We start from the raw sequence: 23,212 nt of genomic DNA on the forward strand, positions 1-23,212 counted from the left end.
TTCTCTTGTCCATGGGATTCTTGACTACATAGGAGGTTGTAGTGTATTTCAGAGTACTGTATTATACCGTAGATACTGTATAATCATTTTTCTCATAATGAGTAAATTAAACTACTCCAATTAAAACAAAAATTTAATAAATTATTTTAAAACAGATGTGACCAAACATTTTCAATTTAATATGTAATTTGTAATTTAATTTTTGTTAAATTTTTAAAATTTACAATTTGAGCTATGCAGGAAAGAAATTATAAATAGAAGTGAGACCACACATTTTAAATTTATTTTTTTTTAATGTAAAATGTTTAATAAGAAAAATTAAATTTGAACTATGCAAAAAAAAAAAACAATTGGGAGAAACTACTGTATCTACAGTACAGGTATTCTAATTAAAATTGTATTAGAAATCAGTCAACTTTTTAATTGAGCCAGCCTTTTGAAATTAAAAAAAAGCTGTTAAAAGAAAGAACACTTTCCTTAGAAAGTGAGCTTATGATTTAGCATCGCACAAAATAATTATTTTTAGGCTTAATATTGTTTGTAATTTTTTCTGCCGAGTGATTGTATGATTGTCAATAAGTACAGTAGTTGAGACTAGTACAGGTCATTAATATTCATACATTACCACCAGTCTTTATTTAGAAATGACTTCCATCATCATGATACAGTACTTTAGTTTACTTGATCAACCAATCAAATTTATAGAGTAGTAGGAAGTTATGAAATTTATTATTATTATTATTATTATTATGTACTTCCTCATCGACCTGCACGCAGGCAAATTACCCCCTTCCCCCTTTCCTATCCATTTCTCATAAGTTTGTTCATAAAAAACGTACTGTATTTCTTCTAAAATATAGGCCCTACTCTGAAAAAATGGTACAAAAGAAATGTTCACATCATTGGAAGCGGAATTTTATGGAGAATAACATATCCAAAATTGACAAAAATCCATCATGGGGAAAAATATTTAGTGTCGGGGTTATTACCAGCAACATTTTGAGTGAGAACAAAAATACAACTTAAACAGTAAACCAAGAACTAGCACGGTTATGTAACTATATTTACCAGGGGCCGTAGCGATCAATTATAGATCACATGATTATGTTATGGTCATGTGATCAATCAAAGAGCATGTGACCAATTAAGCCAGGCGTGATCATTTATTTAAACTGATTGCTACTGTAGTCCTTATGACATGCATTACACACAGACTGCAATGGCTGGATTCTATACTGTGATTTAACATTATATTGACTGTTGATTACTGTTTAAATAATTTAAATACACAGTACTGTTACATAGACCTTTAACTTATATTATAGGTCCATGCTTTTATTTTAATTATATTTAAAGCAAATAAACGGTAAAGATGAGTGTGTTTTTTAACAAGGACAGTTTATGAAAATTGTTTTAACATATTAGTTCACCAACAAGAAAACTGCAATAAGTTTGCACGCAGAGTTTGTTTTAAGAAAGTTAGTTTCAGAGAGTTTTATATCAAACTAGAGCCATTACAGTAATACGATTTGACCAATTTAAAAATAAATATTAATGTGTTGCATAGTATAATGTATTCCACCACACAACATCTGCCAACTAATTGTAAAGGAGAGCTGAGCCTACAGTATGTTGAAATGATAAATCTTCAGATTTGGATCAGCTAACTGTACATCTATTATTTGTTGACCTACAGTCTTAAGCAAGGGACATATTTGTAATCTGAAAACCAATCTATTTAGTTCCACCAGCTGCTGTGACTGTGAGTGCGTAATTCTCTCGAGTTTTCCGTCCGCCATTGGCCAGCATCGTTTCATTTCACTTTTGTAATGTTTGCCGCTAGTCTTTCACTGTTTCAGCAAATGGCAAATGTCAAACGTGTAATTTTCCATTTCGTAGTTCAGTGTAAAATAGAAAAGGTCATCCTTACACTTGATCTCAGTTTATGGAGTTGGACTCTGTGTTTCGGCCTGGCCATTTCACAAAGTAGAAGCCAGGTGATTGGTTGATGTGCCAGTGAGAACAGAGACTTGAACTCCATCCAGTTCTATCTGATTACTCAGTGAAATGTTGTTTGCTTGCCATTTTACTGTGCTTCATTTAGTAGAAGGGTCAGGGACATTTTCACAAAGGCTTAGAGCATATATTAGGGACCATGTTGAAAGTTTGATGACTTACCAATTTCAGTAGTGTTATGAAATATGAATATTAAGGGACCATGTTCTGAAGCGACGGCTTTAAAAAAAAATGATGTAATTGAAGTCGGCCAATGCTAGTCAGAGAGATAATGTCAAACTAATAATCTATGCATTTTTTAACTACAGTATACAGACATATATTATATTACCAGGCATTACTAATTTGCATTATAATACTGAATCATTGCTTTGAATACTAATAAGATACGGTAAACAGAATTGACTGGGTTTTTTTTTCAAAGTGAGCTTGTTAGACGGTTAATTGCTGTAGTCTTACTTTGGATCGTCATGTATCTGCCACCTTCTGTGTTTACACTCGTGCCAAAGCAATGTTACTCTGTCTACACTATCAAATTAGTTTGACAAAAAAATGTGTAATGTGCTCAAATATGGTAGTGATATACCCAAATATGGTAGTGACATGACATCATCATGTCCATATATGGGCACATAACATTTTTTGGTCATATAAAGTTTAAAGTTTTTAAACATCAATACTGTACAACAAATTGCTAATTTAAAATGAGCATTTTTTTGCTTAGCAACACATAAATAATTTTGTCTGGGCAACTATTTCTCAAATGTATTTTTCACTATTATTAATATTAGCAAACAATTTTATTGATTTTATCATTAACGATGAGAAACATTCGATGACAAAAAATATTTGACATTTAAACTGTTTGTTATAAAAGTACGGCAAACCAATAAACAAGCACTTTTACCAGTGAGGTCATATCTACCATATGTTTTATTTATTTCAAAAGAATAAATAATTATTAATAACCTTCCCTGTGTACTTATATGGTATTAAAATAGGACTTATAAACAAAATTTGAATAAATTTGAAAAGAAAATAGTTAAAAATTATTTTAATACCACAATGTACAGTTAAAACAGGTTGATGCACTATTTATTCATCTTTGAGTACGCAAAGTAGCATATCATTTTATTTTAAACAAACCACCAGCATACTGTTTGTAACATTCTTAGCCGAAAGCTAAATTGCAAGTATAAAAAAAAATATACATTAAAAATTGATTCACAATTCATCGAGATAAAAAGTGTAAAAAACATTCTCACTAAAATCTATGCTGTAGATAGAAACGTGACAAAATACAAAAAGTAGTATCTTGATTAAATATTTATTGTTGTTGTACACTATTATGCCTTTAAACTTTTCTGTAGATTGTGATTCAGAATAAAAAATAATGACAGTAATTCAGCTAAAATAAAAACTTATTTATGAAAATGATCAAATAGATTAAAATTTGATTTCGAAAACTCCCAATATGGTGTGTTCCCGCAGAATTACTACTGATAATCTTGATGTCCAAATAGATCTAAAGTGTGTAGTTAACCAAATCCAGAAATATTGGAATTTTGAAATGAAAAAAAAAATACTATTACGGTTATTTATATCATAATAATCAAGTCTTTGAGGCATTTCTCAACTTTTAATTTTTTTTGTACTGTAGATGAAACTCATTGTGTCACACAAACCTTACTTTACTATAAAAAAAAACTGCTTTTTTGGTGAGGTCCGACCTTCTGAATTTGCATTATCATGTTTCTGTTATTCCATCATGCTAGATAGACCAGAACATGTTACTAAGCTTTTTAATTGTGTGAGATTTGTAAAGGTTTTTGTTCATTTAACCTTCGCGCTAAACAAAAGTTGTTGAACAGTTTGATTGTTTTTCAGTCACAGCTTTAGTGTATTGTCTATGAAGTGGAAGATCAGGCGATTGGACGCCCTAACTACCCCTTTATGTCCAATAATCCCCCTTTGTAGTAATCTAAATACTGCTTCCCTGGAAGCCTAACACTTAATCCACATGACCAATACAGCATATAAATTTGTACAATTTATCAGCTTGTTGGAAAGAATTAAGTTCCTTAATTATATCAATTCCCAAACTCTTATTATTTTTAACCATTGTGCTGGTTTGTTGACCCTTAGGTATTCAATGGTTAGTAATACCCATATCAAATATTACCCTAAATTTCCCCTAAATTTCCTAGTACTTATATTCATTCATTCATTCATTTGATTCAACCTGTTAACGCCCATTTATACTAGGACGATAATGATCGACGATAAATATATAAGCATGCATTTGTTTTACATAAAACAAAAGAAATTAGAAATGTTTTCGTTCTAGAACTATAGGATAATCATTTATGCTGTCTTTGATAAAAATAATATTTTTAAAATTCCAATCAAATGACGTCATGATAAATAAAAACAATAAAATCGTTGTATTTGTCACGATGTTTTTGCTCTTTCAAATCATGACGTCATTTGATTGGACGTGTGAAAATATAATTTTCATCAAAGGAAGCACAGATAGTTATTTTATAGTTCTAGAATGAATAGTGTTTGTATTTCTTTTGTTTTATGTATAAAAAATGCATAGTTTGTCTATTCATCTTCACAGTATTAATTAGTAAAACTGAATTTTGATAGAATTTCACGGGATAACATTACAACAATGATTTGATTTTAATTTATTATGAAAATCATAAAAAATACATACAAAAAGCTTATTAGCTTATTTCCATTTCCATACAATGTATAAGAATATCAATGTAAATCACCAAAAATTGACATAAAATTATCAGTTTCTGTACAGTATAATATTATACAGATATTGACTGCTTAGAGGTTAAATATAAGATTTGACATCCCCGAGGGAATGATATTAAGTTCGAGGGAATATATATTTCCCGAAGCGCCAGCTGAGGGAAATATATATTCCCCGAGAACTTAATATCATTCCCGAGGGGATGTCAAATCTTATATTTAACCGATATAAAAGGCAATATCTGTTATATTATATAGCCAAGAACAAGTCTGCTGGGTTGGGTGAAGCTAGGCTAGCTAGGCCTCCTTATAGTATTTGTATTGTATTTAAAACAAGCCTGCCTAGACACCTTACCTTGCGAAGAATAATATACAGATAATTACTAATTAATGATTCCTTGGCAATAAAATATTCACTTAGGCCTCGGTCGTTTAAATTAACAGAAGAATTTCCATCAATAAGCCTATTAATAATAATATTATAATCAGGTAGGCCGAATAAACAATTCGTCGTCTTCTCGATCTTCGAGGAGCCGAATCACCGGATGTTCAGCGCGTACTAGTTACTAGGTTACTACCGTGAGTTTTGACCAATCATAAACGGTGTTTCATCACATTTAGGGTGGACTTATAACAAATGAGGGCGCTATGTATGCATAGCTTAAATAGTTTAGAAGATTAATTTCTTCAAGCAAATTCCGTGGCCCAGCGGATGAAACGTCGTCTTGCGATGGAGTGACAATTCCACCCGAGTTCAAGATCGAGTAGATGACTTTTGTTTATTTATCGGCAAACTCGAGTGTTGCACACGAAAATTACACAGTCAATATCATCGTACTCGAGAATTTATATGATTAATGACAGGGGACACGATTATTACGCGAAAATTACACAGTCAATATCATCGTTCTCGAGGATATATACGATTTACGATCCTCGCAGCGGTAGTCATGTGATGCAGTTTCAACCAATCACGTTCGCGTATTTACATAGGCTATGTAATATACTATTTTAGTTTGAACCACTGTACCTGTCTAGTGGCCTTTTAAGCATTCAGTATGGCTAGAAATATACCTATATAAAACCCTCAAATTTTCCAAAATAAACGCTGTAGTTTACAATCATACTACGCTAGTATAAACTGGATATTGTGTTCCGTATGTGCACAGTATGGTATGATATGTTACAATTGTAATTTTGTGTTTTATCAGTAAACAAATATTTAACTATGTTTAACTATCAATCCAGAAGTTATTTTTGTTCAGTCTTGGTATTAATAGGGAAGGAATTGCATAGCATTGTTGTTAGACTATATGCTGATAATACCCCAGTTGCAATGTACATTCTATGTAAATAAGAAATTAATTTAATTGTTTTTTTTTGGTTGTAACATGAAATGATATAAAAATTGAATCATTGAAGAATAACATTATCTAGATCTATTTTTTAAAGCCATTGATTTAAAAGTTCAGGGAATAATTTCGCCAGTATAGCATAGCAAAAAGCTATACAAAACAACAACCTTTTTGCTACACATTTCTGATTATTGTGTAGTAAAAAATACAATACAGAAATATGTTTCTCGACTCAAAAATTAGTTTGCTTTAGCAATATTTCTAATCAAAATTTTGAAATGAAATTTCTCCCTGAAGTTTCACATTTTTGGTCAAATCAATGTGAAGAACTATTATGTGACATTACAATGGAATATAAATTTGTATTTATTTTTTTTCAGGGGGATAATATAAAAGTAACTGTATGTTAATTGTGTACTATTCATTTCAATATTGACTGTTAATAATATCACTATATGAACTATTTCTGTCGTGATCATATTATCTCACACTATAGTATGATGCAACTTCCTTATGGGTTTAGAATCGAATAAACGGGCGTGGTTGTCCGGTTTAAGAATGAAACAAATGACCATGCACAATGATTGTTTTCAAGTGGCATTTTACAGCGCCGGCAAACTTTCGACCTTTGAACCATCAATAAACATTGAAATCGTAAATATTTATTGTTTGATTTCTTTTGATTGAAAGATCATTTTTATCCTTCTTTTGTTGAGGTTGTTAGTGGCTTACCTGGATATAATCCAGGATTTAAAACGATCTAGGTTGTTGTTGATTTAGGGAAAACAAACAAAAATCTGTGCAAACGTTTTTACTACGTTGATATATTTAGTTAATGGTACTGTTGGCATTTAAATCAATATAATTATACTCCATATTCTCCATTGCCTGAACCAGTTGTTTGTAGGCTAAAAAAAATTTTTAATAATATTATACTTGCAAAAAGTCATTCTTTTAGCTGAACTATTTAATAGAATCGATAAATGTTTTCTACTACTAGGAGTTTCAATTTTAAACTGCCAAACAGAAGAAGAAAGGTTGTTTTTTCTAGACTACTATAGTTACTAAATTTGAATTTGGTAAATTGGTAAATAGATAAATTAAAGACCCCTTCCCTGCAATTTTGGACGTTTTTTGGAAAATAATACATATATATCACTTTAAAAACATTAAACCATGTCATTCCTTGTCTTAAATGTACGTTTTATGGTAAATTATGATAAAAAGTGAGAAACAATGCACTACCTAAGTAGCTCGCGGCGATCGACCTCTCGTGGACGGTCTTAGGCCTAGCCTGGCTTAGTTTTTTAGGCCTAGCTGGTAAACATCGGTAACGTACGAACATCGTACGCTAGCTATATACCTAGCCTGACGTTGTATAGTTGCTGCATTTATAATTGTCTTTCTATTTTTGCCAGACTCCGTTGATACAAATTGGGGAAAACCCGATATTTTCGCTGAAAAGTTAGGAGTCTTCCATTTGTTTTGGCCTCACGATCGATCGAAAAGTGGGCGAATTACAGGTGAAAAACAAAAATATCAATCCGCGCGCAATGCATTTTGGGATTTATAGCGGGCCGCTATAATTATTAAAATCGACTTATTTTTCACATTTTTAACCGTTTAAAGACGAAAAAAGTTATCGCAATAGGACCATATAGTATTATTTTTACATTAAATATAGTTTGTGATCTTAAATTAGATCTAAAAAACGTAGGGAATGGGGCTTTAAAGTAACTCCTAGCATACTGTAGGTGTTTCAATTTGCGGTATTCTTACTGGTTTAGTTTTCGTAGTACTTAATATGCTCCTCCTGAGGACGATTAAATATTTTGATCGAAACATTACTTAGGAACTCAACAGTTCTTTTCAGATCTACATATGTGGTGTATCGCAAACTTTATATCAATATAAATACATGTTATTTTCATTGTTTCTCATTGTTCCCCAACATACAGTAGCCACTGTATGTAGCTCTAGTCAATGTATGAGAAAAGGGCTTTGTAGTGGTAGCATGAGGTCATACCTGGGTGTGACCCATCATTACAGCGAACACCATGCTAGATTTATTAGGCCTAGATTGCTGTAATTACAGCCCACTCCAGCTTGTCATGGGCCAGTTGCGCTGTTTTCACTTGCTGTTTTTCGACAGCTACTCGTTACTAATTAATAATCTTAACTTATCCCAGGAGTGTGTTTGTCAATTGTGGAATGCATTTTCGTTATTGGGCCGGTTTGATACGTTTCTGAGTAGTAGTTCGTTATAGTAATTAATTATACACTCTACGCTATAATAAGATCGCCAGGTACGGTACTACTAGCTAATGAGGAATGTAAGAGAGTTAGTGAATGCATATAATAGATTGAGTTTCTTTTTTTTGTCTTATGTATTAATAGATTGAGTTTCTTATAGATTCATTCATATTAATATTACCAAAATAATTTTAATAAAAACTAGTGATATATGAGTTGTGTACATTTTTAGAACAACATTGGATACAATTTGCTTCAAATAATGAGAAAGAAAAAGTAAATTAGTAATGATATTAAAATAATTTTGTTCTAGTTTTATTTTATAATTGATTAGTATAATTTTGATAATGAAATAATGTTTAAAGTTTTTGATGTGGAATGGAAATTAAACAAATTATATACAAATTTATTATTTTACAGTATTTCTGTTCATATAAGGGTCAATACATTATAATAATTTTTAACAAAAAATATTAAAATTCATATTAAAATAAATTTTTACTGAAATTCGCAGATCAATCAAGAGAAGAACAAAAAAAATGAAAATGTAAGGTACAGATATTTTACTGTACAGTACTACCATTTTCACAAATTGGCAAAGCCAAGTCATGGGACTTTACTATAGATGGTATTTTATACCATTTTCACAAATTGGTAAAGCCAAGTCATGGGACTTTACTATAGATGGTATTTTATACCATTTTCACAAATTGGTAAAGCCAAGTCATGGGACTTTACTATAGATGGTATTTTATACCATTTTCACAAATTGGCAAAGCCAAGTCATGGGACTTTACTATAGATGGTATTTTATACCATTTTCACAAATTGGTAAAGCCAAGTCATGGGACTTTACTATAGATGGTATTTTATACCATTTTCACAAATTGGTAAAGCCAAGTCATGGGACTAGTCTATAGATGGTATCTTACTGTGCTACAGTACCATTTTCACAAATTGATAAAGCCAGGTTATGGGACATTACTATTATTAATAATATGGTATTTTACTGTACTACCATTTTCACAAATGGTAAATCCAAGTCATTGGACTTTTACAACGATAACAACAGCCAAACAAAGGGAGACGTGTTAAAGTTGCCTTTGTTAGACAAATGCTTTTATCAAAACATTACACCTCTGTGGGATGTCTCCATTTAAGGCAAAAAAAATATTGAATCGTTAAACGCTGGATGGCACATGATACAATGAATTTAAAACTGTTTGGAACAAACTGTTCTTCGAAATATTGTACATTTTAGAAAATATTGTTTCAAATTTTAGAGAAAGATGAGATTGTGGAAATATGTCCTAATCATGAACCATATGTTTGAATATTTTACTTTTTGCTTAGATTCTGTGGTTTAATCATGAAGGTATCTAATTGTATACATCCATGGTTAAATTATGGTCGTCGAAAGGATCTATTTTTTACTATATTATTAATGTAATTTAGGAAATGATAAATTTTGTTTTTTAGTTTTTGGATGACCTTTGAACTAGTTTCTGTTGTAGGGTTTCGTTTAGAGCTGTTAATACAGTAGTTGTGTATTTTGTATAGTATTCTTGTGGTTTCAGTTGTGGAGAATATGAAATATTAATGGCTGCCAAATAAGGCTGATTACCATGCATAAGCAAGCCAGTGACTAAGCAACAACTGAGAGCACAAACAGCCTGGCACTGATTAGGGATCACCTAAGAAAATCAAGGACATACTTAGAAATGTTCATGTCTGCATATTAGATGATACTCAGGGGAGAATTTTGGTTTTGTTGTAGTTTTGCTTTTCAGTATACTCTGTACAGTGGGTCTTTAAATATTGCATTGCTTAAATTGTTTTTACCTTCTATGTATTCTTTATTCAAATATAAAAGTCCTGTCCAAACTTGAAGAGTCGTATTACCGTGACGCTTGGAACTGGTACTGTAACGCTTTACATACGACTGTGGCGGTTAGAACCTTTACCGTGACTCTTGACGATATCAGTCACACACACAAATAGATTATAGAGCATGATATCTACACAGGTAGACATTGAAACAAATTGACATCGCATGTTTATGGATGATACTACCAGTACACTACACTACAGAAAATATTGTTATTTTACAGTACATATCTATTTCTTACTTGCCTAATATTGTAACAAAATTATAACCAAGGCCCGCTTTTTCAAAGAGTCAAAATACAGAGTCAAATACGGTAGATGTTACACCTTTTTAAAAGACATAATACATAGTTGTTGTTTGATGTTGTTATTTTATTATTTTATTTATTTATTTTATATATAAACTATTTCTTTTAATAGTTAATTAATTAAGTATAAATATGAATGGTGGTAGTCTAAAAATAGACTTTAAGCAGAGACCACCATTTGCAAAATAAAGAAACAATTGAAAAAACAAAAATTAAAAAAATAAATAGTTAAAAAATAAATGCATAACGTTTGTTATGTTAATCAATGCGTTTGTTAACTATAAAGTACCAGCACAATTTTGTATAATGTCCATGTGCAATACATTAATGTATTTTTAAATCATTAATATAATTAATAATAGTATGGTAGTCATATCAGTAACGTGCATAAATGCCTGTCCCCAGGTAAAAAATTTGTATTACGAAAAGTACAAACATTTTATGTTGAAACTGACGAAAATTTGAAGATATTGTAGGCCCTATTAAAAAAAAATATTTATGCAGTTTTCAAACATTGTAACAAGCTGAAACTACCAACATTTTAAGGTTGAAACTGACAAAAATGTTAAAATTTGAAGATATTGTAGGCCCTATTAAAAATAAATATTTATGCAGTTTTTAAACATTTTCTTCAATAAATAAATATACAACAAACATTTTAGCAATGTGCTGTGTACAGTAGTTGGCATTTCCTTTTTGGCCAAATAAAATAAACTATGAACTATCTATAAAACATCTAGTTTTATTCTGGGGATTTTTATTAATTTATTATTACTAATATAATAGAATTTTGAGTGGGTGTTTTTGTCAGATCCAGGGTTTATTTTGTAGAGCATTCATTTAAACATCCTAGCAGATGTTATTTGCAAAGCTTTAATAAACACATTTTAGGTTAAAAAGATTCGTTTGCAATTTGTTGATTAAAGAAAGTAGCGGTGTAATTCCTGAGAGCTTTGTAAATGAAGGTGGGCGTAGAAGGGTTAAATTAATATTGTCATTCGTATAGGTAGTGTTTATACAACACGCTGAACATTAATTATTTTCAGATACAGCCAACGAGAAGTCTGTTGTACAGCTTCGAACAAGTTACACGTATTGAGAATTGCTAAATGGCTACTACAGTATAGGCAAATCATTTGTTTTACTAAAGAAATCTACTATTAAAACTTAATATTATTTCTTTATGATGTTGATGCTCGCCTTTATAAAAAATTTGGTAGAATCCTTCTTTGAGGCATTCTTAATAAATGGATACTTTACCGAGAAACGAAAGATAAGTCTTAACACTAGGTCAACACAACATTTTGTTGGGTCCTGAATGTGTCCCTTTAATAGGAGTTCTACATGAGGTACTGTGTACATCTACCATATATCCTTTGGTATAAGCCCACTTTGGGTCTAATACCAACCACTGTACTTTAGATCTGATTTCACAAACAGGCATATCCCTGGGTATAGTCCCAGTATTGACTTTCGATCTGGATGTACAGGCCTCTTTCTAGCCAGTTCAGATGAGTTTTTACAAGAGATTACAATTTTTTTTTTTCCTGAATCAGGCTTTCCCCGAGTATAGTCCCACTTCCCAATTTCGTGTTCTTTGGGGGAAGGGGGATTATTCTAGAGGATACGGTATATGTTCTAGAATTCTCTATACTCTGCATTCGTCTCGAGAGTTTCATTTGTCACAGTTTTTGTATCTGGGCTCAATGTCACAGTAGCTATACTAAAACTTTATTAACCCTTGAAATTGTAAATTTGAACAGTTGTAGGATGTAAAGATAAAGTACAGAAATTGTCAACAACTTATGACCACATTTAATAATAATTGGTCCTCATAATCATCCTAAATTAGACTTTAGAATTTGATCTTGATTTGTTATTTGATAACTTATATCTTATCTGTTTATGAATATCGAATAATCATAAATTTAAAGGAGCCGTATGTATTAGAGATTTAATTTTCATTGTACATTTATCATATGGTGGGTAATCACATGAGCTTTATAATTGATTTGTTTAATATTTATCGGGTGAATATTAAAGCTCTGTCTACAGTATCAAACTAGTTTGACAAAAAAGTGTGATTTGCTTACATTATTATGGTAGTGATATGCTTAAATATGGTAGTGATACGATTAAATATGGTAGTGATATGACATCATGTCCATATATGGGCACATCACATATTTTTGTCGCATAAAGTTTGATAGTGTAGACAGAGCTTGATTAAACTTTTACTCTAGATCTGTTGTAAAATTTAACAGTTATATCTATTTAAAATATTTTCTTGGTGTTAAATATTAACATAGTGTTTTTGATTATTTGAATGTTTGTCCTAGTGATCTGGAGGTCGTGGGTTTGAGTCCCACCCGAGAGTTATTTTCGTCCATTTCAGTACATACAAGTTACAACAGCATTATTCTGTTTGTTCTGCATCCCATAATAGTATCTTCAATCCACATTTAATATGCAAACATTCTCGAAAACATCTTACATCCGCAATTAATAATAATCCATTAGCTCGCAACGCCTAAATTGATTTTAAAATGTAAAGTGCAAGTTGTTGCGAACCAGCCATCGCCTTTGCAATTATGCTGCCAATCAATATTAATATCACTCTTTACAAAGGACCCTAGAATGTCACGATTATTCATATTACTAGGCACGATAATTTCTGATGCATTTTTGCTGAATATAATAATAGACCAATCATGTAATGTACATTGTGGAGAGTGCAGACCAATCGCGTGAGACTGACCAACAATGGACTAAACATCCTTGTGTTGTGGTCACTGATTGACCAATTGTTTATTCTGCTTCAATTTCCATTAGCTCCTTAGACAATAGATGAATTACTCCTTTCAAGCATAGAGAAATTATTTATCTAAATATTTCCTCCATGTTCCAAGTATTAATTAATAAAAACAATGTGTTCAAGTATTTGTATTGGTTTTGTATGCAGAATGATGGAAATTATTCTTGCGGAAACTACTGTAGTATAGGATATTGATATTTTCTTTGAAAAGTTGCCGCTAAGAATAATAAAAGATAGATTGCAAAATTCAATTTGCTCGCAAAAGACGAGTTATTTTGAAAACTTATGAAAATTATAATTAAACGATTGATGCATAAAATTGCAACCATGAATCTAATTGGTTGTAGTTGTACCCTACTTTTAGAAGTAGTGCTTGTTCTCTGTATGTATTACGTTGCCATGCAGGAATGTCCAGTTACCTAAAATGCTAATGTAATTAATAAACATATTAAAAGTCGTGTTTCTTTTGTGTAATTAGTGATGTAAAATATAGAAAACGCATTTCAAATTTAAATAATTTATAGTAAATAAATTATACTGTATATATATACTGTATATAAATGTTTTTTTTTTTTACTGCAAGTGTGTGTTTTTTTTAATTAAAAATAATGATATCGTACCATACCATGAATGATGAGTGAATGTAAATAATTACCTAATATTTTATGCAATAATTACTGTACATTTGTCAGGGCATTATTGCAATATATTGGTCACTAGGGAGCCATGCTTTACATTCTGAAAGGGTGATAATGACAAGAAATATATATCTATATAAATATAGTTATTATTTTTTACTTTCTTTATTCTTTATTCTTTATTTCAAGCCAACAGTGTAAAACACCAATAACAGGTTGAAAATAAAATAACTAAACTACAGTATATATATAAATAAGCCAATATAAGTATATACAAAATGTGAATAAGATTATTTAAATAATTTCATTAATAATACATTTAAATTGAGAGAAATTACAGTTAAAGATATTTTTTAAAAGACATGAATTGTACAAAGACGAAAGTCTACAGAAAATACCATTTTTACAAACATTGACAGGAGAAAATTTAACATGAAGAAAGGGTTTACTACGAAGATTACGAACAGGAACATTAAAATAAAACAACGAAACAAGATGACAATCATATTATATGAAACCTACCGAATTGATTTACTGTACTTTGCTTATCGAAGTAATAATTACTTTTATTTTAAAATCTTTCATTTGTTTTTATATTTCAGAACGACGGACGGGCGTTTTGATTCAGCGTACGAAGGCAGAACTTTTGACCGTGAAAGGATTTATAATAATAATAGGACTGTTACAAACGTAGCAGATGATGATACGGACTCCACGACAAGTGGTTCTTTTCGCAATCGGCGGACTTATAATAACTTTTACTCACATTCCAGAACTGAAGGGAATTATGAAGGAAATTATTACAGTGGAAATAGGGAACAATACGCGCCAGGCTACGTCCGGTCAGAGCGAACAGAAAACTATGATAGTAGTACTAGAAAGAGTAAAAATTTAAGCAAATTGAGGACTAACAAGAGTAAGAGTGGCTCCTCTCACTCAGGTTCAGTTTCACGATCTCAAAGTTTTAGTCCTTCTCGAAGTCGATCACGGAGCCGGAGTAATAGTTCGGACTCTCGGAGTAGCACTAGTGACAATCGTTCACGGAGATCAAAAAGTAGTGATAAAGGAAGTTTAAATACGGATCATACAAGCTGTTCTGGAGTTAATAAACAATTTGGATTATGTGTTAAAAATTTACCCACAAGATCAACAGGTAAGGGAAAAAAAATCTGTGCTCATTTTGTAAAAATGTGTGTTTAGGACCAAAATTTCTATTCAAAGAACAAGGCAGTAAAAGCTCTACACTACCAAACTTTATGTGAAAAAAAAGAGGTGATGTGCCCATATATGGACATGATGACATCATATCACTACCATATTTGGGGATATCACTACCATACTTGGGCACATCACATTTTTTTTGTCAAACTAGTTTGATAGTATAGACAGAGCAAGATGATACCACGAGGATAGAAGCTTACATTTTCCTGTTTTTCATCATCACAGTCTCTATCTACCATACATTACTTGGGAATTTATTCATCACATTTGACACTTAATATTGGTATGGGGTGGAGGAATGATTGAATTACATTAAAGTTTCCACTTATTGTTAACTATCATAATAATAATCCATTTCTTTAAATTTTAAAGAAAGCATTCCTCAAAAAATAAGACAATTTATCTTAAATGATACTAAGCATATACAGTACTGGTAATGTTCTGGATTTTTGAATGCGCAGTACTTGGTAAAAATTACTGATCTTAGTACTAAAATGTAGCTGCCTGACATCAGGCCACCTTATCACATTAACACCTTAAGTACCGTGTTTTAATGTGTACATAACATTTTTGTGTACATAACCTTTTAAGATTTCCCCCTGTTAATGTTCAATTTATCATTTAACCTAGATTAGCTAGTTGCGTAGTTTTGCCAAGTAATGGCATACTTGACCTTTAGTTGAAGTGACGCGAAGAACGAAGTGAAAGTGTCGACATTGCCGCCGCATTTCCCTAAATCAGTGTTTCCTTAAACAGTGAATCATGTGATTTTAGTTGTGGGGATTGCAATAAAATCACTCTCTGTACATTTTAGGACTTGCTATAGCTCTGTCTACACTATCAAACTTTATGTGACAAAAAAATGTGATGTGCCCATACCAATGATATTATTGTTTATCACACTGTTTTTGTTAAACTAGTTTGATAGACAGAACCTAACATTAGTGTTATTGAGGAGGCAATGAGTTATATAATGCTTTCTACCGTAGTATGTGTCGTACTGTTTCTATTTCAATTACTGTGATATGAATAGTCTACTATTACTACTACTACTACGGTACTGTACATTTAGATATAGACATTTGTCAAAAGTTAAATATTTTTCAAAATTGTCTTGGTGAGATAACATACAGTAGAATGCATTTAAAATACTCACAAGAGAGACATTAAAAACATAACAAAAAGGTCAATATTGCAACAATTAAGATACCAAATTAAAAAGTTCTCTTCAATTTATTTTTGTTGTTTTTGCTAGAATTTAACAAATATAAATTTGGACTTTTTTTGCGTTATATTTGTATAAATCTGTAGTCTGAAAAAATAATGAAGATGAACAGAGGTCAAATGATATTCTCTAAGAAGGTCACTGTTACATTTAAAATTGGAAACATGTTCAACCTATTAAATTCAATTTACTGTAGATCCTGCATCAATATTAATATTCATTTATAAATTGTAATTTGGCCATAATTGATACCAGTTACCTGGCAATGTATTATTATTTAAATATAATTTTAATAAGTCTTGGAACACGATTAACATTTTCTGTTAAAGTGTACAATAAAATTTAATATAATATTTATGGTAGGGTTATATTAGTTCTTTAAATAGTTCATCAATTTTTATCAATACTTACAGTATAGAGATTTTACTGTTTGACAATTAAAATACAATTGTATGTAACTAAAGTCTGATGATAATGTTATTACAGTATTGGAAATGATACACCATACTTTGAATATTATTTTAAAATTATTAAGCAATTTGTTTGATAATATTGAATATTCTTAAGCTCTGTGTACACTATCAAACTAGTTTGATAAAAAATGTGTGATGTTCTCAAATATGGTAGAGATATGCCTAAATATGGTAGAGATATGCCTAAATATGGTAGAGATATGCCTAAATATGGTAGAGATATGCCTAAATATGGTAATGATATGATATCATCATGTCATTATGTTTTTTGTCACAAAGTTTGATGATAGTGAGCTTTAGTTTTAGTAAATAGAATTGTTGTACATTTTGATAGATAGAATTCATCATCTTCCTAAACTGTGCAGAACATTGTTTGAATATAGTAAGTCACACATGATTCAACCATTAGTAAACCATACAACTCAAATTTCCATTCATTTATTAAAAGCAATAGCTTTAATAGTATTATTCAACAAAACGTATTTTAAACAAAAAAAGACATATTTGGATTTAGAAATCTGTAAAATGCTGTGATTGTTACAGTCTGCAAGCTAAACATTTGATAATCAAAGAGGGAAGTACAACAGGAAGTGACTAAGTTGTACAAAAGAGAAATCTATTACCAACTAGCAGTAGGACATTAAGGTCAGCCTAGACATAGTCTATTGACCTTAAAAACCACAAAATTGTGTTCTTTAGGCCTAGAGGGCTTTGAGCTCTACAAAATGGAATTGTTTAAAAAACTAAAGCTCGGTCTACACTATAACAAACTTTATGTGACAAAATAAATGGGATGTACCCATAAACATGATGCTATCATATCATTTCCTTATTTGGGTATATCACTAACATATTTGGGCACATCACACTTTTTGTCAAACTAGTTTGATAGTGTAGACAGAGCTTTAGCAAAGCTAAATTTATAATGGTGAATCGATGTATGCATTAATTCATTCAAACTGATCTGATCAATAATTTGATGCCATTACTGATTACTGATGAGATAATACAACGTTCTTTGTTGCTGGCTGTACATTCCTAAACCTTTTGTTTTCTTTTTAAAAAGACATGAAAATGTTATCCTTATATTTTTACAATATTTTAAAACTTTTTTTGTGAGTTGTTTTATACCAGCAGAATAAATAAAAAAGAGAAAATCTTATTATTCAATAGGTAAAATGTTGAGTACCACTGAGTGAATGAAAGAATTTTTGATTTAGAAAAATAACTTTAAATACATTTTCATAGAATTATGTTAATCATTTCCTCGAAGTTGTAAAATTTCAAATAAACTTTTTAATAATTATTAATTCCATTAAATAATGAATTTTCATCTTCACACTTGCTATAATTTTCAGTTGGAAAAAATACTGTAATTGTTTTTTGACACTTTTTACAAAATATGTCATAAAATGAATGATTAATAATCTAGCTATGAAACTGAATCAATTTTATTTATTTTTTTAGATACAAGTATTAAAGATGGATTATTTCATGAATTTAAAAAGTTTGGTCAAGTTACAGCGGTCACAGTGCAGGGCAGTGCGGACGATAGGTTTGGCATTGTGTTCTTCAAAAGGTATTTTCATTTCCAACATTTCAGTTTTTTTTTTAAATGATTAAAGTTGTAAAAAAAGATTTCGCAGATAATGAGATACTTTGATCAGTGGGTCAGAAATAGAATTTCTCTCAAATTTACCCAATGACCACATTCTAGATCATTTTAAATTTTCGTCAGAAGAGTGAATTAATAATAAACAAAGTATTTTCATCATTTTTGTGAACTCTGACAATAGGTACAGTAATTTGGTAAATATATGGATATGGTCAACTTAAAGTGGTAAAGAACTGTCCTCCATAACATGAAAAAAAATTAAGATTAATAAAATCAGACTTCATTAAATACCTTAGGCCATTTTGCAGTTTTAATCAAGTTATTCACTAATTATTCACAAAAATTGGAAATGTTTTAGGGGGACAATATATCTTTATCTTTCAAAGATTAGATTATTATTGTTGGACATTGGAAGCTATGGGACCAGCTTATGAACCCACACCAACCACGGTACCAGCCTGTAAAAAAAAAAATAACCATTGTTTGTTTTTTATTTATAAAGATCTGAAGACATGGAAAAGGCAATGCAGACCTCAAAAGGAAAACTTTTCTTTGGATCAGAAATGCGGTTAAATGCATGGGATGGTCCAGGTAAGATCTACTGGACTGAATGTCTTTCTTGGCCTAAAGCTCTGTCTACATTATCAAAAAAGTGTGATGTGCCCAAATATGGTAGTTGATATACCCAAATATGGTAGTGATATGACATGACCATGTCCTTATATGGACACATCACATTTGTTGTCACATAAAGTTTGATAGTGTAAACAGAGCTTTAGAAAGAGCGAGATTTATAAAGGCTATTGACTATAAAAAAAGAGTGTAGTGCTGTATGCATGAATATCTTCAAGACTGACCAAACCATGTGACTGAAAATGTTATTATAAAAATATAAATCAAACAGTTGTTTAATCAAATTGTTATTTATAGAATTAAAGGTGAGCTCCAGGTTTAAAATTACAATAAACCTTATATTACGAATGGTTACAGTAGTATAGCAGTGAGCACCACAATTCATGTTTTGCTTCTCAACTGTCGAAAAATAAGTAATTATAATAATGTCGATAAACACTATATAAATGTTGCAAATAAACAATGTGACTTTCAATCATTTACATATTATATAGCTTAACTTTCCTTGAAAACTGTGATGAACACAGTTTTAAGTACCACACTGTGTACAGAACAAAATGAATTTAATGATTCTATTGCAGTTAATAATGCAGTCATTCTTTTTGCAGTAACGTGGGATTTTAGTTTGTTTTAATGTAGAAGTTTATGAGTCAATCACGGCAATAAACAATGTGTGATTACACCAAAAAAGCTTGCTAAATAATTGAATAAACAGATTAAATAGTAAAGAGAACAGATAATATTATATTTGTCAATCAAAAGACAAATTACTGGGAAAATGACAATGCTGTGGGTATCAATCATTGGCTGGAAATACAAATAAAATAAGCACAAAGCGAAGTTTAAAGATAAAGTAAAACAGTCAGAAAGAAATTGCAGAGTTTTCAGGTAACTAACAGCAACTAACCCATATAAAAATATCCTATCTCTTACTGTAAAGACTAATAAATTCTCTTTTCTTTCTTAAAGATGTTGGTGTAGATGAGAGTGACATTCGTTACTATGAGAAGGAGATGGATGAGTACCACCCACGAGCGACGCGGACGCTTTTCATTGGCAATTTAGATAGGACGGTATCACGTGATGAACTCGCAGAGGCGTTCCAAAAGTATGGGGATATTCTTGTAAGTGGAATCATTGAACAAATAAATAATGATGACGATTGTTCTATTTTTATGTCTGCCAGCAATCTCTGGGCTTTGTAATTGTATATACATAATAATTATCTGGTAATGTTATGGTTATTTCCAAATGTCACACTTATTTTTAATCTTTATCTGATAGGAAATTGAGATTAAAAAGCCTCACGGTGCCCAACCTTTTGCATTTCTTCAATTCTCCGATATCGATAGTGTTGTGAAAGCAAGAAAGAACATGGACGGCGAGTTTGTTGGGAAGAACAAAGTGAAGGTATGACCATACTGAGACCATTTGTTAGTTGTCAAACTCTCTTGTTGTTGGCTGTACCATCTTTTCTCAAATCTGTAGTGTGTTTAGGCCTTTTTTTCAACCTTTAGAATAGCAATGTCTTAGTTAAGTCAAAGATGCTCTCCAGGTGGAATGCCATCCTGAAATGAGTAGTAGTAATTAGCCTTGTTTATTTTATTTCATTTATATGTAATTTTTACTTTCTATGGACCAGAGATTTCGAAATATGAATGAATAACTAACATAAAAAACAAAATAAATTGTTGGTCATTTGTTATACTGTCTAAATCTTCCGCTCAGTCAAATGGTTATTAAAGACTTTTCAACTGCTTAAACGTATTGTATTTGAATGATCGCCACTTGCCAAATGCAGCGTGTATTGTATGAATATTTGGATATTTCTAATACTGTCTCAAATTACAGTTAACTAAATGTCATATGCAACAACCTCCATCTCCCCTCCATCTGACCATTTAGTATAGAGATGCCACCAAATTAAAGGAGCTGAGTTGGATACAACGTATTTTGTCTAAAGCTCTGTCTACAAACTTTATGTGACAAAAAAGTGATGTGCCCATATATGGATATGATGATGTCATATTACTACCATATTTGGGTACATCACACTTCTTTGGTCAAAATAGTTTGATAGTGTAGACAGAGCTTTTCAAATAATGTGTACATTAGTAGACTAAACCGTATTTGATAAACATTACACCTTTACATTACAGCTTGGGTTTGGAAAGAGCATGGCAACGAATTGTGTTTGGTTAGACAACTTACCTCATAATACAAGCGAAAGTTTTCTTTATAAACTTTTCAACAACCGGTTTGGCTCTGTATCTCGTGTCACATTTGAGAAGGCGTTTCCCAAAGCTTTGGTCCACTTTCACAACATGGACTGTGCTCAGAAAGCTGTCGTTGACGTGAAGAGTGGTCGCTTACATATATCTGGAAGAAAATTAAAGGTATATGCTTGTAATTTGATTTTCATTTATTAATTTCTTTAAATCTGACTTATTGTACTTAATGTAAATCTACATAATAGTAAAATAAAACCGATTCCATTTGGTAACATGTTTTCATTGCGTTATTATAATTTTTTTATTACTAAAGCTTGGTTCCCACTAGAACGTAACGCAAGGACGTAAACGTAACGCAAGGACGTAAACGTAACGCAAGGACGTAAACGTAACGCAAGCGTTTTAACCAATGACAAGCGAAGTTATAGACAGTTAGCAATCACAAGCGAATAAGCCATCGCTTGTGATTGGTCGATTCACTTGCGTTGCGTTACTTCCTTGTGTTGCGTTGCTAGTGGGAACCACGCTTTATGTTGCACAACTATCATTTCACTCATTTGATGCTTTTGTGTAAATTATGTTTCAGACTATAATAATAATGTTAGTTTTTTATAGCGCCTAATACAATGTTTCTAAGCGTTTTACACCAAAAAAAATGATCAATAAAATATCCTAAGATAATAATAATAAATTTATACCACCGTTAACTGGAGAAAATATTTTGTACATAATCTTTAATTATTGCTTTTACAGTATCTATACATTAATGTTTCTGAATCTTGTTTAGGTGGATTTTGCAAGTAGAGAATGTCAGGAACTCTTCTACGACCAAATCCAGCGTACGGTTCCAAATTTTACTGATAGAAGTCGAGAGACATCACCTACTGGTTCCTACACAAGATTCTTGAACAGAGAAACAACAACAAGGTACCAATTCGATTATTTTACAGAACATAATTTTATCCACAAAAAAAAAATCTTGTATTGTGTCACGTCTAGCTATGTTATACACAGTTATTTCAATGAACTATAATATCTAATATGGGATGGCTGTTGCTGTCAGAAGCCACAATACTTGTGTTTAACATTGCTAGACATAATACTGCTTGCATATATGTCACACATGTGCTTGTTAAAAAAGACTATTCAATCTAAAAACAGAGATGTTACTTTTATAGTGAATTTCGTGGAAGCGGCAGCACGTCTGGTCAGTTTGAGGGTCGACGAGGAAGTCGGTCAAACAGTTACTTCGGAAGTAATTCAAGAAGTGGATCTTTGGAAGAAGGTGGTCACTTCTCAACGACCTACTCTGGAAGTGGCAATGGAAATGGTACTGGATCGACAGCTGGAACCTTCTTTAACAAACAGGGGAGTTTTCCTGATGACTACAATTCAGGAAGTGGTAGTTATGACCCGGATGACTCGTATGAGAAAGAACTGAGGGATTACGGGCATCATCAGCGTGAAAGACACGAACAACAGTACAAGGATGGCACGCCAAAGAGGTCATCTAAAGATAGGTAAGGTCAAAACATATTTGTGAGGTCTTACCACAAAATGAGTCTCAACAATGTTGAGATCAAATCTAGAAAGTCAATAAAAATAAATCTCTGAAATTTATATTTTCAAGAAACCCTAAACTTTATAATAACATCCATTCAGTAAAAATGTGTTTCATCTTTTTCAAATTTGATCTGTTCAAAATAATTTTAACAATATTACATACTTTTAAATTCCAAATCCTCACAAATCTAGATATAATTATCCAAGTTT

At 31.2% G+C, this 23,212-nt stretch overlaps 2 protein-coding genes across 2 annotated transcripts in view; both read left to right on the top strand.

The window, feature by feature from the left end:
- Nucleotides 1-23,212, top strand: part of LOC140045242 (splicing factor 3B subunit 4-like) — a 75,459-nt gene that overhangs the window by 37,415 nt on the left and 14,832 nt on the right. The gene's annotated exons all lie outside the window — the stretch shown is intronic.
- LOC140045240 (uncharacterized) overlaps nt 1-23,212 on the top strand; it is a 65,782-nt gene that overhangs the window by 29,424 nt on the left and 13,146 nt on the right. Inside the window, exons 3-10 of the mRNA XM_072090068.1 lie at nt 14,644-15,194; nt 18,428-18,539; nt 19,078-19,166; nt 20,178-20,332; nt 20,493-20,618; nt 21,368-21,604; nt 22,227-22,366; nt 22,618-22,959. Of these exons, the coding sequence (XP_071946169.1) occupies nt 14,644-15,194; nt 18,428-18,539; nt 19,078-19,166; nt 20,178-20,332; nt 20,493-20,618; nt 21,368-21,604; nt 22,227-22,366; nt 22,618-22,959 (1,752 nt within the window). The remainder of the gene's footprint in view (nt 1-14,643; nt 15,195-18,427; nt 18,540-19,077; nt 19,167-20,177; nt 20,333-20,492; nt 20,619-21,367; nt 21,605-22,226; nt 22,367-22,617; nt 22,960-23,212) is intronic.

This window comes from Antedon mediterranea, chromosome 3 (genome assembly GCF_964355755.1).
Source record: "Antedon mediterranea chromosome 3, ecAntMedi1.1, whole genome shotgun sequence".
In the NCBI taxonomy this organism is placed as follows: Eukaryota; Metazoa; Echinodermata; class Crinoidea; order Comatulida; family Antedonidae; genus Antedon; species Antedon mediterranea.